Below are 18,822 nucleotides of genomic sequence, written 5' to 3'. Positions count from 1 at the left end.
CTGTGGTGGAGCCCATGAGGGAACAGGCAATACTGGATTTAGTGTTGTGCAATGAGACAGACTAGATAAGGGAGCTTAGGGTGAAGGAACCCTTGGGAAGCAGCGATCATAACATGATCAAATTTACTCTGCAATTTAAGGAAAATAAGACAGAATCAGTGTTAACAGTATTTCAACTTAATGAAAGCAACTACAGAGGCATGAGGGAGGAGTTGGGTAGAATTGACTGGAAGAGGAGCCAAGCAGGAAAGACTGTGGAACAGCAATGGCAGGAGTTTCTGGAGTCATTCAGATGAATTCACATTCATCCCGAGGAAAAAGAAGCATGGTACAGGGAGGATGAAGCAACCTTGGCTGACGAGGGAAGTTAGGGACAGCATAAAAATAAAACATAAAGCATATAAAGTCACAAATAACAGTGGGAAACCAGAGAATTGGGAAGCTTACAAAGACCTACAGAGGACAACAAAAAAGTAAGGAGGGAGATGATAAAATATAAGAGTAAGCTAACCAGTAATATAAAGAAAGACTGTAAGAGTTTCTTTAAACATAGAAAGGGCAAAAGAAAGGCAAAAGTGGATATTAGGTCATTGGAAAATTCCACTGGAGGAATGGTAGTGGGGAACAAGGAAATGGCTGAGGGAGTGAATGATTACTTCATGTCAGTCTTCATGGTGGAAGATACAAGTAATTCTCAAAAAACTCAAGGCAGTGAGAGGATAGAGATGAGTATGGTGGCCATCATCAAGGAGAAGATGCTAGAAACACTGAATTGTCTGAAGGTAGATAAATCACCTGGACCGTATAGAGTTCTAAGGAACATAGTTGAAGAGATAATGGAGGTGTTAGTGATAATCTTTCAGTAATCACTAGAGTCAGGGAGGATCCCAGATACTTGGAAAATTGCTAACATGACACCTCTAATTAAAAAAGGAGTAAATCAAAAATTACACACCCATTAGCCTAACCTCAGTTGTGGGCAAGATCCTGGAATCCATTGTGAAAGATGAGATTTCTGAATACTTGGAAGTGCATGGTAAAATAGGACAAAGCCAGCATGGTTTCATCCAGGGGAGGTCAAGCCTGACAAATCCACTAGAATTTTTTGAGGAAATAATGAGCTGGATAGACCAGGGAGAACCAATGGATGTTATCTACCTAGACTTCAAGAAGGCCTTTGACAAGGTGCCACATAGGAGGCTTCTGAGTAAGATAAGGGCCCATGGTGTCAGAGGCAAGGTGTCTGGCAGAAAGCAGAGAGTAGGGATAAAAAGGTTCCTTTTCTGGATTGCAGCCAGTGACAAGTGGTGTTCTGTAAGGGTCAGTGTTGGGACCACAACTTTTCACTTTATACATTAACGATCTAGATAAATGAGCTGAGGGCAGTCTGGCTAGGTTTGCAGTAGATACAAGGATAGGTAGAGGACAGGGTGCATTGAGGAGGCAGCTTGGCTGCAGAAAGATTTGGACAGGTTAGGAGAGTGGGTAAAGAAGTGGCAGATAGAGTACAATATAGGAAAGTGCAGTGGCAGATAGAGTACAATATAGGAAAGTGCCAGGTCAAGCATGTTGGTAGGAAGGGAAGAGGCATACATTATTTTCTAAATGGGGAGAAAATTCAGAAGTCTGAAGTGCAAAACTGGGAGTTCCAGTCCAGGATTCTTTCAATTCGTGCAGATTGAGTCAGTAGTTGGGAAGGCAAATGCAATGATGGCATTTATTTCAAGAGGACTTGAATATAAAAGCAGGGATGTACTTCTGAGGGCTCTGTAAGACTCTAGTCAGACCACATTTGGAGTATTGTGTGCGGTTTTGAGCCCCATATCTCAGGAAGGATGTACTGGCCATAGAGTGTGTTCAGAGGAGATTCATGAGAATGATCCAAGGAATGAACAGCTTAACATATAAGGAACGCTTGAGGACTCTGAGTCTATACTCAATGGAGTTGAGAAGGATGAGGGAAGATCTAATTGAAACTTATAGGATATTGAATAGCCTAAACAGAGTAGATGTTGGGAAGATGGTTCCATTGGTAGGAGAGACTAGAACCCCAGGGCACAGCCTTAGAGTAAAGGGAAGACCTTTTAGAACAAGATAAGGAGAAATTTCTTCAGCCAGAGAGTGGTGAATCTATGGAATTCATAGCAACAGAAGGCTGTGGTGGTCAGGTCATTGAGTATATTTAAGACTGAGATAGATTGATTCTTGAGTACCAAGGGGATCACAGGTTACAGGGAGAAAGCGGGAGAATGGAGTTGAGAAACTATGATTGAATAACGGAGCAGACTCAAATGGGCCGAATATCCTCATTTCTGCTCCTATTTCTTATGGTCTTACACTATTAAAATATACATTTACTAATATATGGATTCTACTATTTCAATTAATTAATATTGGAAATTTTGTCCATAGCTCATTATAGCTGCCAAACTTTCACGACAAAATATGGGGTGATTGGCAATGTTAACTTGTAGATTCATAGTGACATAATGACATATTGTGGGAAGCTGAGAACATTCAGACATGAAGAGAGAGTATGAGACACAATAATGTCAGTTGCAAATGTGTTGCTGGTCAAAGCACAGCAGGTTAGGCAGCATCTCAGGAATAGAGAATTCGACGTTTCGAGCATAAGCCCTTCATCAGGAATAAGAGAGAGAGAGCCAAGCCGGCTGAGATAAAAGGTAGGGAGGAGGGACTAGGGGGAGGGGCGATGGAGGTGGGATAGGTGGAAGGAGGTCAAGGTGAGGGTGATAGGCCGGAGTGGGGTGGGGGCGGAGAGGTCAGGAAGAGGATTGCAGGTTAGGAGGGCGGTGCTGAGTTGAGGGAACCGACTGAGACAAGGTGGGGGGAGGGGAAATGAGGAAGCTGGAGAAATCTGAAACTCCCCCTCCCACTCCACCGAGGACATGCAGGTCCTTGGACTCCTCCACCGGCAGAACACAACTACACGACGGCTGGAGGAGGAGCGCCTCATCTTCCGCCTGGGAACCCTCCAACCACAAGGTATGAATTCAGATTTCTCCAGCTTCCTCATTTCCCCTCCCCCCACCTTGTCTCAGTCGGTTCCCTCAACTCAGCACCGCCCTCCTAACCTGCAATCCTCTTCCTGACCTCTCCGCCCCCACCCCACTCCGGCCTATCACCCTCACCTTGACCTCCTTCCACCTATCCCACCTCCATCGCCCCTCCCCCTAGTCCCTCCTCCCTACCTTTTATCTCAGCCGGCTTGGCTCTCTCTCTCTTATTCCTGATGAAGGGCTTATGCTCGAAACGTCGAATTCTCTATTCCTGAGATGCTGCCTAACCTGCTGTGCTTTGACCAGCAACACATTTGCAGCTGTGATCTCCAGCATCTGCAGACCTCATTTTTTACTACACAATAATGTCAGTACCTGGTAAACCTTCAGAAAATATAACAGTTTCTTTCACAAAACAAGAGATGCAAGCTAGATATTATTATTAACATACCATATTTAAAGTTAGTTTCATGAGAAGCCTTTAAATGTGGTATTGAAGCTTCTACACTCAATGCAGTGAACCATTCATCAGACGGAAGACGAATCTGAGTTCCAATATTTGCATTTATGTCGAAGTTGGGAATGGTGAAGAGATACTCCAGTGAAAGATCTTTCCGTTCATTATCGTAACTTTAAAAGAAAAAGAGCACAGGTAAGAATTGAAATATTCATTGCCATTATATCTGCATTGTTCTCTGTCTTTCAGCTTCTCCCAACAGTTTACCACAATGCTGGTTGATCACCAATATTCACATTGTTCGTATTAAATGTTATTTTCTGGATTGGGTGGATAGTTTTACTGAACGATGCCTTTCCCATGCTAACCCTTTCCATTTACCCAGGTTGGAGTTCTGATTGTGGTACATGCTGTATGCCCTGCACTGACACCTTTTCTGACAAACAGGTCCTGGATTGAGACTCAAACTTGAAGCATTCTGACTCAGAGGCTGCTTCAGTTGGACATGCATTGTCAATTCTACTTTGTTTATGTCTTTGAAAGTATTTTTAAATGCTCATCAAAGCATGAAATGGCAATATTGCAGAATTAAACTTTTCTTAGGTCTTGTACTGAACTTTGAAGATCAAGCACTCTCTGCAGTCTGGTGAGGCAGGGTCTGAACACAACGTGAAGATTCTTCTCCTTGGCTGCAAGGATATATGGGACTCACTCTCAGGAGTGCACTTTTATTGCTCACTGTGAAGTTTTCTGGATACTCTTTTGCTTGTGGATTTTTATAAGCGAAACTGCAAACCTAGTGCCAATGCCCATTAAATTGTAGCCAATTTTATGCTATGGGCCTAAATCCAATCAGAGCTTGGCTGAGACAGCACAAAATCATTTAACATAAGACTTTGTAGTTGAAAATTAGAGAAGGCCTTCAATCCTCTGGGCAGCACTTAAATACAAGTAAAGGTTCTGTATCTAAAACAATTAATCCGTGTTTTTCCTTTCAGATGTTGATAAGGCTGTGATGTAACTCAAGCATTTCTTTCTTTAATAATATAGAACTGAATCAAATACCTCCAACAAATTTCTCCCAAATTCTTTGATTAAGAAAAACATCAGTCTATTTACTCTATCCATGGCCCTCATGATTTTATAAACCTCTATAAAGTCACCCCTCAGTCTCCAATACTCCAGGGAAAACAGCCTTCACACATTTTCAGTCTTCACACATTGCGCAAACTTGAGTGTTTTTACAACTCTAAGATTTTTATTTGACTCCTGAGATGCTTCTACATTTTGACTACTTGTTCTTCAATCATTTGTAATACATTTCTGTTATCTGTAAGTTACTGAGCGAATGCAACACTTGACACGCACCTTGCACGGCCCACCAGGGTAATTTCAGGCACCTTTTTGTTTGTGACATCAAATTTAACAATGTATGCATTTCTTGTCGATGCAGATTTGTCTTCAGCCCCTAGTTTCACACCTACTTCCAGGTCAAATTTTGGAATCTGAACGTCTCCTGTAAGTACTTGCTTATTGGCGTTGTACTTAATTTCTGCTGAAACCTCCATATTTTCAGTGCCTGTTGGATCAAAATTGATTTAAATAATCACACAACATATTTATCTCTTTAGGATACTACAATAGGCAATATATATATAGGTTGAACATGTACTAAATAATGTAAAATACTTGGAAGACATTCAGGTAAGGCACTTATAACATGAAGAATAATTTTACCTGATATTCAGGCATCCCTTCACTTTCAATTTAATGTATAGAAAGCATTGATAAACTACTTCCACTGGCTACAACTGGGAAAGGTTATGTGCTAAAGGGATGCCTTCATAAAATTCTCCAATACAATGTATTCCATCTGTGATAAGGTGATGTAAGTTATTTTTCATTGGAGTAGTGTGTCACAAGGATTTGCTGCTGGCCCACACCTTTTTGTTATTTATATAAATAATTTATACATGAAATAGGAGGTTTGGTTAGTAAATTTGCAGATGACAAAGAGGATTGATGAGGGCAGAGTGGTAGATGTGATCTATATGGACTTCAGTAAGGCGTTCAATAAGGTTCCTCATGGAAGATTTATTAACAAGGTTAGACCTCATTGAATACAGGGAAAACTAGCCGTTTGGATACAGAACAGGCTCAAAGGTCAAATACAGGGTAGTGGTGGATGGTTGTTTTTCAGACTGGAGGCCTGTAACCAGTGGAGTGCCACAAGGATCGGTGCTGGGTCCTCTACGTTTCATAATTTATATAAATGATTTGGATGTGAGCATAAGAGGTATAGTTAGTAAGTTGCAGATGACACCAAAATTGGAGGTGTAGTGGGCAGTGAAGAAGGTTACCTCAGAGTACAATGGGATCTTGGTCAGAAGGGCCAATGGGCTGAGAAGTGGCAGATAGAGTTTAATTCAGATAAATGCGAGGTGCTGCATTTTGGGAAAGCAAATCTTAACAGGACTTATAGACTTTATGGTAAGGTCTTAGGAAGTGTTGCTGAACAAAGAGACCTTGGAGTACAGGCACATAGCTCCTTGAAAGTGGTGTCGCGGGGGATAGGATAGTGAAGAAGGTGTTTGGTATGCTTTCCTTTATTGGTCAGAGTATTGAGTACAGGATTTGGGAGGTCATGTTGCAGCTGTACAGGACATTGGCTAGGCCACTTTTGGAATATTGCATGCAGATCTGGTTTCCTTCTTATCAGAAGGATGTTGTGAAGCTTGAAAGGGTTCAGGAAAGATTTACGAGCATGTTACCAGGATTGGAGAATTTGAGCTATAGGGAGAGGTTGAATAAGCTAGAGCTGTTTTCCCTGGAGTATCGGAGACTGAGGGGTGACTTTATAGAGGTTTATAAAATCATGAGGGCCATGGATAGAGTAAATAGACAAAGTATTTTCCCTGGGGTGGGGGAGCCCAGAACTAGAGGGCATAGGTTTAGGGTGAGAGGGTAAAGATATAAAGTGACCTGAGGGGCAATGTTTTCACGCAGAAGATGGTATGTGCATGGAATGAGCTGCCAGAGGAAGTGGTGGAGGCTGGTACAATTACAGCATTTGAAAGGCATCTGGATGTGTATATGAATAGTAAGGGTCTTGAGGGATATGGACCAGGTGCTGGCAGGTGGAACAAGATTGGGTTGGGATATCTGGTTGGCATGGATGGGTTGGACCGAAGGATCTGTTTCCATGCTGTACATCTCTATGACTCTATGACAGCAAGATGGGTGGTGTAGTGGACAGTGAAGAAGATTATCTCAGAGTTACAAAGCGACCTTGATCAGATGGGCCAATGGGCTGATGAGTGACAGATGGAATTTAAGTTAGATAAATGTGATTTATCTAACCTTAATTTTGGGAAGGCAAATGAGAGAAGGAATTATACACTTGATGGTAGGGCCCTGGGAGTTTTACCAAACAAAGAGATTGAGGGTTGCAGGTGCATTGTGCATTTGCTTTGTTTGCCTTCATTGGTCATAATACTGAGTATCGGAGTTGGCCATGTCATGTTGTGGCTGTACAGGACATTGGTGAGGACACTTTTGGAATAGTGCATACAATTCTGGTCACCTTTCCTTGGAAAGGATTCTGTTGAACTTGGAAGGGTGCAGAAAAGATTTACAAGGATGATGCTGAGACTGGAGGATTTGAGTTGTAAGGTGAGGCTGCATAGGCTGGGGCTTTTCTTCCCTGGAGCAGGGGAGGTTGTGGGATGATCTCATTGAGGTTTAATATCATGAGAAGCATGGATAGCGTAAATAGCCAAGGTCTTTTTCCTTGAGTGAGGAGTCCAAAACTAGAGGGCACACGTTGAAAGTGAGAGAAGAAAGATTTAAAGAAGACCTGAGGAGTAATTTTTTTTATGTGGAGGGTGGTGTGTGTATGGAACAAACTACCAGAAGAAGTAATGGAGGCTGGTACAAACACAATATTGAAAAGGCATTTGAATAGGTATATGAATAGGAAGGGATTAGAGGGATATGGGCTGAATCCTGACAGATGGGTCTAGGTGAGATTGGGATGTGTGGTCAGCATGGGTGAGTTGGATCGAAGGGTCTGTTTCCATGCTGTATGGATTTATAAGTCAGCTGAGTATTTTTTTCCACTCTTCTCCAAAGCAATGGAAAGCGATATTAAGTTGTTTTTAGGTTCGGAATATTGTCTTTACATTGCTGGCTGTCGTGATCTGGAACTGAGAATGATCACTTTGGATGTTGCAAAACATTCTATTGGCACATTTGCCAGGTGGTGTTGGCCAGTGACTTCCACTCCTGGCAAAACCAAAGTATCGAGGATTACAGACATTACACCTATTTTAATATGATTAACAGACAGACAAATGGGAAAAGCCACCAACCAGAAAAGACAATAATTTTCTTAAACTTCTTTATCCCAGGTGAACAATTGGGATCCTACTTCAGTGAATTATAAGGAAGGTGTCAGGGGAGTTTTAGTCCAGGACCATAATCCGGGACCCCTTTTCGGCCTAATTTCCATTTATGCTTGTAGGCATTTATCACAGCATATAGAGTACTTTTGGAAAGGAGGAAAAGTCTGAGAAAATTTCCAATGTCAGAATTCTATCCATGTGTCTTTTAGTGTCATGGGACATGTTTGAGATTTATCTGAACTAATCCCACTGGCAATGTGTAACCTGGCCCAATTTATCCAGATCTGAATCAAATCCATACCTCCTTTCATGAATCCCTAGGGGAGTTTTCCTGGGATTGTACTGGTATGTCCCATGAACTTTTGACACTAATGGGTTAACATGCTACAGAGCTGAGAGAATATTGAAGTTCGATGAAATTCCCGCAAAAAAGTTAAAATCCACCTACCTTCAGCCTGAACAACAAACGTAACAGAGTGTTCCAAATCTTCATTGATTGTTTGTGATTCATAAGTTGCTGATGCAGAAAAACCTTCCACTGTACCTTTTGGTCGAACATAGACTACTAACCTAGGTTATAAAAAAAGGAACAATCCAAATTAACCAAAAGTACATCATGAAGTTCATCTATTCATTGTATAAATAATAAACAAATAGAAGTATTGTATTATGATAATTACAGAAATGATATATTTTATTAACATTTAACCTTTTTTTATCTCATTTTGGTGATGATACAGAATCCCAACTGAGTCAGTGCACAAAAAAAGAAATCATCTTATTTATTACATTTTTGGTAACAAAATACAATTTAAAAAAAAACTTTCAGTGATTATCATGCAATTATGAATGTCTGTGCAACAATGCTGCACAAAGCATTGTTTGCTTATGTGAATGTACAAGCTTTCTATACATTTGCATAGATATTACTATAACTTCTTGAATACTTGAAAAACTATTAAGAAACCTGAATTTTTTTAAAAGCTTCTTACAAATTCATGATTAGATTTATGGTCTTGGAATAATTTTGGGTCTATTGAGGTGGAAATATGGTGCACAATAACATATCAATATCTAAATGTCTCCTCTGGCATTTTCAAAAAGAACAAACTCATTTAAAATAAATGGATCAACATCTTCGCTAAAATACTGGATAGGTTATACTGATGTGCATACCACTGCACTGCAACCATCCAGTAATCAATCAGGAAAACATAATGGAATAACTACATGCAAAATGATTTAAGAGAAATGTGCCAAAGAAAATTGAGAAATAATATGCGATGTAGAAATTTATAGAACTCAGTGGAAAAAAAGTAGGAGAGTGAAACTAATGGATAGCTCTTAGAAAGAATAATTACAAACATGTTGAGGAAACTAGTCTCCTTCTTCATTGTATGATTCTATATAAAGCCAGAAATAGTCTATTAGGCTGTAGAACAGATAAGGAATTGGATTGAAAAATTTGAAACCACCATGTGTGCTTCAAAAAATCTGTGGCAATTTCCTAAGTAAGCAACTAAGCTGGCTCACACAATTTATTCATTGAAACTCCTCCAGTCCTTTGAGCAAAACCTTTCCCTAATTCCATCCCCATTTTAAAATTGAAAACTCACCTCCCTCTAATGTGACTCCAAATTAATTTATTCTGACAAAGTTATCTTCTCCTTCTCTGAGTTCAGCCTCACTAAAAACTCCTGAAAAAGCAAACTCTTTAGTTTGGGTTCAAGGTCAATTAAGGAGACACAGACATTGTCCTCTATCTTTCAAAATCCCTCCCATCAACGTGCTCCTCATAAATTAAATAAAGAACTGCAGGTGCTGAAAATCTGAAACAAAACTAGAAGTTTCTGGAAACAGGTCTGGCAGCATCTGAGGAGAGAAAGTAGTTAACATTTTGAATCCAGTGACCCTTCATCAGTTTTACTTTCTCTCCATAGATGCTGACAGACCTGCTGAGCTTTTTCTGTAATTGCTGTCCTTCTCAATCATCCAACACATCATTTATCTTGTAGATTCATAAACCTATTAACACTTTTCAGACAAGTGCCGATTTCTTCTCTACTTCCTACTTGAATTTTCACAATCGAGTTCCCACTGCTTCCACATCATCAAAAATGGTTTGAATAACAAATGACTGATTATAGCATTAACGTGTTATCCTTCCTGATCTCTCTGCAGCTTTTAAAGTAGTTGTACATTATGCAATGGCTTATACTTATACACTAGCCTGCTCTGTGCAAGTACCTTTGTTTGCTTCTAGTCCAATCATTCTAAGTTTAAGGAAGAAAAGCCTCCCTCTTCCTCCTTAAATAAATGACAAGTCTGTACATTATTTATGGTTAAATCAGCATGAAATACTCTCTTAAGTACCTTGATTGTACCTGCCCCCACCATAGTTCCACACAATGCATTCCAGACCTGAGTTATTCGATGTGGGAACACGTTTTCAGTTTACAAAATGTTTTGAAAGAAGTTTTTGCAATTTCAGGGTCTGGTTTGAAATCAGGCTGAGCTTTTGATTCTGCATTTGCTCTGTCACAGTTCTGCCCGCTTCCATTTATTTTGCATTGTCTCCCTCCACCTAAATCATCATTTACACACCTTTATCACACTGAAACTCAATTACTCCAATAAAGGCCCCCTCCTCCCATTTTCATAAAGCTAAGCTTACCCAAACCTATGCTTATCATAAACTACCTCAAACCAGGTCACACTTTCTCATTACATACGTCTTCATTGTGAACAATGATACCCAATCACAATACCAACCTTGATTCTTCCATCAGTGGATAATTGGGTGCATTTATAAGTAAACCTGTTTCTGTGTGTCTCCTCTTAATGCAAATGTCAAACATTGGTAACAATGCCTTGCATTCTGACCACGCTTCTTCATTAGTGAAGAGTGATTCAATTTTGTCAGTTTTTATATTATGTATCAGAGATTGTCCATATCTGTAAAAGGAACAAAATAAAACCTCTCATTAAACCTATGGGCAGTTTACTGCTGTAAAAAGAACATAAATGTTCTTGTTAAGTGTATCCAATTTTCATGGAAATGAAAAAGTTATAAGGATTAATTTTACACTGACCTAATATTTAAGAGTTTGGCTTGTACTTTGGGTGCAGGAATGCTCAATTTTATCTGGTTGTTATTCATCCTGATCCGGGCCTCAAAACTGGATTCATGATACAAATTAGCATTCATCTGTATTCCATTTCTGACAAAATTAGGTACACTGACTCCCATCTGGGCCACAAGTTCAATTGCAACTTTTGGCTTGATCAGACCTTCAAGCTAGAATAGAAGAAATTTATTTTCATTCACAATTAATTTCTCAAACCAGTGACAAAGAAGTAATTTGAACGCAGCTGAAAGAAATGAAATGCCGAGAAACTTCACTTCTTGCACTCATCAGGACACACTCACAAGAATATCAAATGTCAAACAATCACCATAATTCATACAACAGAAGGAAAAAAAGGTGCTGATTGGTTGAGAAGTCAAGTCATTTTGTCTTAGATATTGCCTTGCAGAAAACAATGAGGAGCCATAAGCTTCTCAAACTCCTAGTAATTCAACAAAAATTGCAAGGCTTGAACAAAGTCCTTTTATTTGCAGAGATCTTTTTATTTGAATGAATGGTACTTCTAACAAGTAAAGGTGAGGCATATTAAGAGGTTGTCTGAAATTTTGAATTTAATATTTGTCTAACTATTCATGTACAATGGGTTGTTCAACAAATGCTACATTATCACAGAATCACACCCAACAGGAGACATTTCAATATGAGTTTTACTGTCGCCTACTATGAACAACTGAAAGAACACGAAGTATGATTCAATCTACAAATTGCAGGAACCTATCACCTACATACATGCACTAATATTCAATATCAATATTTATTAAAAATGTTACTTATTTAATAAAAAACTTAAACATTGAAATTTTATAATAGCAAATAGCTGCACCAATAAACAATGTAAGAAAATCAGTTGACCTCATCACACGAAATGAAAACAAAAATTGCTCAAGAAACTTAGCAGGTTTGTCAACATCTGTGGGAGAAAACAGAGTTAACATTTCGTGTTCAGTAACTCTTAACTCTGTTTTCTCCTCACAGATTCTGCCAGATTCCCTGAGTTTCTCCAGCAATTTCTATTTTCATTTCAGATCTCCAATATCTGGAGTTCTCTTTTTTAATATAGAACTCTTAATGTGGATTATTTACTTGTGTAGACAGGAATGTGTAGTCTGCAGAAGAAAGGAATATGTTCAAGCCTTCTACTTTTTTGAATTACCTGGAGGCTTAAAGTTCTATAATTTCCTGTTCCTGTACTTTATGGAAGTGCCTCAATCAACCAGAAATGATTTGTATATCTATTAGAACCCTTTTATCTTATGGTATAAATTATGATCATTTAACATTTGACATTCTTGGGTGTGTTCCGAAGAGTGCAACATGAAAAGTTTTGAAGACATCTTTATTTTCATCTACATCCAAATTTTGTAACAACAAATTTACACATTAGATGCAATTTTTGATTTCATAATGTTAATGCTAAATGAGTATCCATATTGTAATGAAAGAAATCAACAACAATCCCCATATATAATAATGTTGAAGATTATTAAGCTATTCCTTTTACTGATTCAACTTTGTAATTATTCTATTTGTTAAGCATGTGTAAATTCATTTCATGACTGATGTATTCACTAGTTGCTCAAGAAATAATCAAAAACAATAAAATTTTGGTCACAATAGCATCTCCCTGTTCCAAAGTGTTCTTAGATTTTAAATAAATTCTAAATATTTGAAGATGTCAAGAGAAGATTCTATCAATGATATTATCCATGAAAAATCAGGTGCTAATCTTGAGTAAATAAACTAAGTATTACCTTCTTTCCTTCATATTTTATCCCTGCTTTTCCACCAGCTCCAATTGTACCTGACATAGACAGTTTCAGAGGAAGTCCAGCTCCAGTGGGGAGATTAAACTGAGAGTCCATGAAGATGTAGTGAGCAAACATACCCTTTTGTAAAGCTAGGTTAAGCTACAAATGAAAACAGTAGTATGTATTAAACAGAAAGCCATGTCTTCAGACAGACCAAATATCATTCATCCATCATACGTGGTTAGTTTTAAATGAACCTTGTAAAAAAGTTTCTATGCCCTGGTTATTCATATTTCATAATAACATTTCCTTACTTTAGCAGCTTGGAAGATAAGTTTTTTATATCTTTAATGTTTCTCAGTATTAAGGAGCATTTTTTTGCATCTTCAGGAATGCATAAATCATCACGTAATATTTATTGTTAACAATGCACATTAAGATTAGACAATAACAACCAAAGACATATTTACTCTTGACCACTTATGTTAAAATACATAAAGAAAATGATTAAATCAAATTTTAAACAAGCTGTTTTAAAATCAATTGATCATCTTTATATCTATCATATCACGTCTTTTGAGTTGATGTATGATACCTTTGCTGGTAGACTTCGGAATAGTTGGAAACTTTTTGACAACATTTGTCCCAGTAGCTTGAAATCACTGCCTTTAACATATCCCAGTTCATTTCCAAATATTCTCAAGAAAGCATGTACTTCTGGTGTTTGGCTTTCAAGCTCCTTTATCATATTTCTGAAATTTTGTGACAGCTCCTTCATTAGGTTCTAGTTGACAACAGGAAGATAAAGTACAGATAAACTATTAGCCGGCATGTGCCAATGGGTATATTGTAAAGAAAATAGCTTTATATTTCAGATACGTACTTGGTTCGACTCTTCAACCTCTTTATTGATTCCAAACCAATTAAACAGTATTTGTGATACCTTCTCTGGAACGTTACCATCCATCCAGTATAGTGCCTTCATTGCACTGTTTGGAAAAAATCCTTTCGGTCCAAATAATGCCTCCAGGGACGGTTCAAATCCACTGCCATCCAGACCAAGCTGTTTTAAAAAGATAATAATCTTACTTCAATTTAAATGGTTAAATTAGCTTATGTAATGTTAGTATAATCTGACTATATACTTGTGTTCATTGTTAATTATCGATTTATCCATTCTTGCCTCTGTGAACAGTTGCCCTGATACTCACACGGAGTCAGGGAGTGCCACATTAAGAACTGTTCTCTCATCCCTGCTGCACTTGATGACCAACCCTGGCTTCTGGTCGAGCAATACTTTACCTTTAAATTCCGCTGTTATGTGTTCAAAATCCTCCATGAACTCAACCTACCTGACCTCTCTCGTCTTTTTCAGTTCTACAGCTCTATAATAATGCCATTCTGGTCTCATGAGCATCTTAAATTTAGATTGATCCTGTCATGATGGCCACGTGTTCAGGTGCTGAGGTGCTAAGCTCTGGAATCTCTTGCACAAATCTCTCCATATCCTTTTCCTCCTTTAAAATGTTCCCAAAACCTACCTTTTTGGCCAGTCTTTTGGTAATCTGCAATTGTCTTCCTTGGCTCAGTGCCAGATGTTAGTTTATGATGCTTTTGTGAAATGTCTTGGGGATATTTTAAATGTCAGTGCATTATATAAGTTTTTGATTTTGTTGCTACGGGCATGGGAGAAACATTGAGACAGAGAGGTCTGAGACACAGAGTCTCATACCAAATGTCAAATCCCAGTCGTATCAAGAGATCAGAGTGATTGTGGGTGAAGGAAGTGTTGTACATTAAGGACTGCAGAATGAGAAGACTCTTTGATTGTCAGAAAGGCATCATTGAAAGGCTGGGAGAAATGGTTTATCTCCATTTGCTCTACAAGAGGTAATCTGAAAAGTACTACCCCAGTGGAGAGCTGGCAGCTCTTCCCACTGTTTCACTGTCAGGTCCCCTGAGCCTTTGGCAGTAGTTATTAAATTTAAATGAGGCTCCCAATTGCACACAATCTAATGAAATGCTCGACCTTTCCAAATCAGAATGTGTATGTGACCTCAACTGGTTGCAGTAAAGATGGAGGCAAAGTGCGAATATAATGGACCAGGGACTCAGTTGGTCAACCTCATTTTTTAACAGGCTAGCCCTGCCCTTAGTTGTCTGCTGCCAGTCATGAGTTCAAAGGTTAACACAGAGTCCACTGTGTAAACTGGCACCACAATCTTCTGAAGGCAACACTTAAAAAAGCATTTGTTAATTATTTGCCAATTGGTTATTTAGTTCTCACAATATCAATGCTGTCCTTAGGCTTCTTCTCTATCTCATAACCAAACATAGCAGGAATCTTGGCTCTCTTTTCCCCCAAACCATTTTTTATTCCCTTATCTTCAAACTGCTTGAGATCAACTAATAACATGCACGCCAGGCATGAAACCTGAAACATTTTCGCTCTGAATTTTGGAATTTCACAGTAGCACAGGATTAACCAACTAAGCCATTGAGATGTGCTACTTTAATTACTTTTTTTTAAATGTCAAAGTTGAGAATTTATTGGCTTTTGTCTAGGCCAGATTTTAATTTGATACAGATTACAGGATATCATACTTGTATTGTATTATACATGCACCTACCTCAAAAAAATCAATGGATTGACCAAAAATATTTAAAGTAGTTTCCAGCATTACTGCACTTGGCATATTTTTTTCTGGCTCAAAAATTACATTGCTTTGTAATCCAGCTTCCAAAGGATTCTTTTGTCTTGGAATTTTAAACTTTTTATACAGATCATAGTTTCTAGAAAGCCCCTTAACATTCCTTGGTGGTCTGATCTGATTATCTTCTAGAGAATCTGATAACTTCTTTTGTATCCTGCGTAAAAAAAATAAAGAATTTATTTTACACATACATGATTATTGTTGCTACACTCAGTTGTTCCTTAAAATATACCAGCAATACATGTAACAGACATGCATGGGCATATATGATTTCCAAAAATTCTAGGTCCTATTATTAATTACAACTTAAAGGTGCCATAATCCTACAGCACCAGTCAGTTGCTCCCTCATTAGACAGATGCTTGATGGTAGTTTAACCTGAGGATCAACATACCTCAGATAAGGAGAGAGGTTGAGAAGGAAAGTCTTTCATGGTAACCTCAGCCAATGCAGGAATTCATAATGTGAAGGTGCTAGTGTTGGACTACTAGGGAAAAAGTCAGAAATCACACAATACCAGGATATAGTCGAACAGGTTTATTTGAAATCACAAGCTGTCGGAGTACTGCTCCTTCATCAGGTGAAGTCTTGTTGGTTTATAATCGGATGTCGCGTGATTTCTGACTTTGATTCAGGCATTGAACACAGACCAGCCATTCGGCCAACTGAGCTAACTGAGCCTCATATTAATAATTAGGTCAAAGGAGATGCAATAAAACCACTCATTCTCATCAACAAACCAAGTCCATAATTGATGAAGATGGAAGTTGAAATTATCTAGATAATGGATAATTCTGGAATCCACATTATTGGAGAGATGTGACAGCAATGGAGAAGGTGCAGAGGGTGGGAGAGTTTCAGTTATGAAGAGAGATTGGACAGATTGAATTGACTTCCTTAGAAGAGAGATGAAAGGAGGCATGGCTGAGGTATATAAAATTATGAGCATGGATTGGATTGGATTAGATTCTATTGGATTGGCAGGAAGAAACACTTCCCCTTGGTGGAGAACTCAATGATCAGGGGTAGGGGCAGGAGATTTAGAGGGGATGTGAGGAAAAACCTTTTTATCCAGGGGGTAGTAGGAATCTGAAAGTCACTATCTATGAGGATGGTAGAGACAGAAGCCCTCACAACCTTTAAGAAGTATTTATATGTGCACTCGCATTCAAGGCTATGTAAAAACAATGACTGCAGAGGCTATGTGTCAAGTGCTGGAAGATGAGAATAGAATAGTTAGATGGGTTTTTTTGACCAGTGCAAACACAATAGGCCCGAGGGTATTTGTCTGTGCTGTAGATCTCTATGACTTTATGATAATGGTATTGATTTGATTCTAAAATTTATAATACAGTATTTCACTCACACTTGGACAGCAGGAGACTCAGATTTGAGAATATTTCTCAAATGGGTGGAAACAAAACTTTCAACTTGTTCATTTTTAATGTCTTTTAGATTTCTGATGATTCTTCTTAGATTAGCTGATGATGGATCTTTCATCACAATAAGATATGCTCCTAGTCTCTTCGGCACAGGAGATTTTTCATCTGTGTATATTCGAAGAAGCGCAGTGCGAATCTGAAAGCAAAGTTATTGAATATGGTGTCACACCAAAGTATTGTTCAGTAGCTCTTCCAAAAGTGTTTGTAAAAATGACAATTAAGCAACACCAACCGAGCAAAACTGATAAAATTCACAATCCACTCAATCATGAGTTAGCTTTTCTCAACTTGCACAACAACTGGTACTGCAGCTCACCTTATGTTTTTCTATTCATTCTATTCACTCTCTGGCCAGGCCAGCATTAATCCTCGCAGGGCGTTTCAGAGAGCATCTCTGGGACAACCGCACCAATCAACCCCACCGCCCCATGGCCCAACATTTCAATTCCCTCTCCCACTCTGCTGAGGACATGCAGGTCCTGGGCCTCCTCCACTGCTGCTCCCTCCCCACCCGATGCCTGGAGGAAGAACGCCCCATTTTCAACCCCAGGGCATCAATGTGGACTTCATCAGTTTCCTCACTTCCCCTCCCCCCACTTTATCCCAGTTCCAACCTTCCAGCTCAGTACTGTCCCCATGACCTGTCCTACCAGCCAATCTCCCTTTCCACCTATCCACTCCACCCTCCCCTCTGACCTATCACCTCCATCCCCACTCAATTCGCCTATTGTACTCTTTGCTACCTTCTCCCCAGCCCCCTCCCCCATATATCTCTCCACCCTGGAGGCTACTTGCCTCTATTCCTGATCAAGGGCTTTTGCCTGAAATATCAGTTTTCCTGCTCTTCTGATGCTGCCTGACCTGCTGTGCTTTTCCAGCACCAGACTGATCTAAACTCTGGTTTCCAGCACCTGCAGTCCTCACCTTTGCCCAGCATTTATTGCCCATCCCTAATTGCCCAGGGGGCTGTCAAGAGTCAATCACATTGCTGACAGCCTGGATTCATGTGTAGCCAGACTAGGTACAGACTTCCTTCCGTAAAGGACATTAGCCAACAGATGGGTTTTCTTCCAAAAATTGGGGATGGCTTCATGGTCATCATTAGACTTGCAATTTCAGGTACTTATTGAATTCAAATTCCACCAGTTCTGTGGCAGGATCAAAACCCGGGTCCCCAGAACGTGAGCTGAATTTCTGGATTAATAGTCTGGTGATAGTACCACTAAGCCTTTGCCTCTCCCTTAATCAACTTTTTTTAATACTCAGAGTTGGGGATCAGTAATCAAGATGCTGTCCAGTTCCATTAACTATCTAGTAGGCTGAATGGTCAAAACCCACAATGTGTATTGATTTTAAGTGAATAAATGATTGGTGTCAGAAAAGCCAGGCCAAAGACCCACCTGTTCCAGAGGGATGTAATAACATCTCTGAACTAGTTGATTAGAAAAAAAAATTAAAGAGATTTCCCCAGGTTTGAATACCACCTGCCACGTAAGATGTCCAAACACACTGATTAAAAAAACTTTAAAGAGATTTATGTCCCACTGTCTAGTGCACAATTAAAAGATTGTCACTTGGGAAAGGTACAAGAAATTAACCAAAACCCTTCAAACCATGATCTGGATTTTTTTTAGAGCTACACCAGCTATACTGACATTATTTTGTCAGAAGGTAAGTCCTCATTGTCTTGCATTGATTTTCAGACGAGGATGAAACAATAAAGTAAGAATATACTCAGTTTGCACCCAGAGTCACAAATAATTAGAATGTGAAACGCATCTTAAAAATTGAGGAAATGTCCAAATTTCCTATTTTTTACATCAATCTGTTGAATGTTTCCCTGATTGGGTTGAATCTTCAGAAAGTATCAAAACAACAAGATCAATGTT

The 18,822-nt window shown here is 39.0% G+C and overlaps 1 protein-coding gene across 1 annotated transcript in view; it reads right to left on the bottom strand.

Moving 5' to 3' along the window:
* apoba (apolipoprotein Ba) overlaps positions 1-18,822 on the bottom strand; it is a 69,524-nt gene that overhangs the window by 25,934 nt on the left and 24,768 nt on the right. The window contains exons 12-21 of the mRNA XM_060855269.1: positions 16,858-17,069; positions 15,408-15,645; positions 13,661-13,840; positions 13,373-13,561; positions 12,781-12,936; positions 10,973-11,178; positions 10,653-10,835; positions 8,329-8,450; positions 4,846-5,056; positions 3,472-3,650 (exon numbers count right to left, since the gene is read on the bottom strand). Of these exons, the coding sequence (XP_060711252.1) occupies positions 3,472-3,650; positions 4,846-5,056; positions 8,329-8,450; positions 10,653-10,835; positions 10,973-11,178; positions 12,781-12,936; positions 13,373-13,561; positions 13,661-13,840; positions 15,408-15,645; positions 16,858-17,069 (1,876 nt within the window). The remainder of the gene's footprint in view (positions 1-3,471; positions 3,651-4,845; positions 5,057-8,328; positions 8,451-10,652; positions 10,836-10,972; positions 11,179-12,780; positions 12,937-13,372; positions 13,562-13,660; positions 13,841-15,407; positions 15,646-16,857; positions 17,070-18,822) is intronic.

The sequence above is a fragment of the Hemiscyllium ocellatum genome, chromosome 3, assembly GCF_020745735.1.
Source record: "Hemiscyllium ocellatum isolate sHemOce1 chromosome 3, sHemOce1.pat.X.cur, whole genome shotgun sequence".
Taxonomy (NCBI): Eukaryota; Metazoa; Chordata; class Chondrichthyes; order Orectolobiformes; family Hemiscylliidae; genus Hemiscyllium; species Hemiscyllium ocellatum.
The sequence above is the reverse complement of the archived record's forward strand: the minus strand, read 5'-3'. Positions and strand labels throughout refer to the sequence as shown.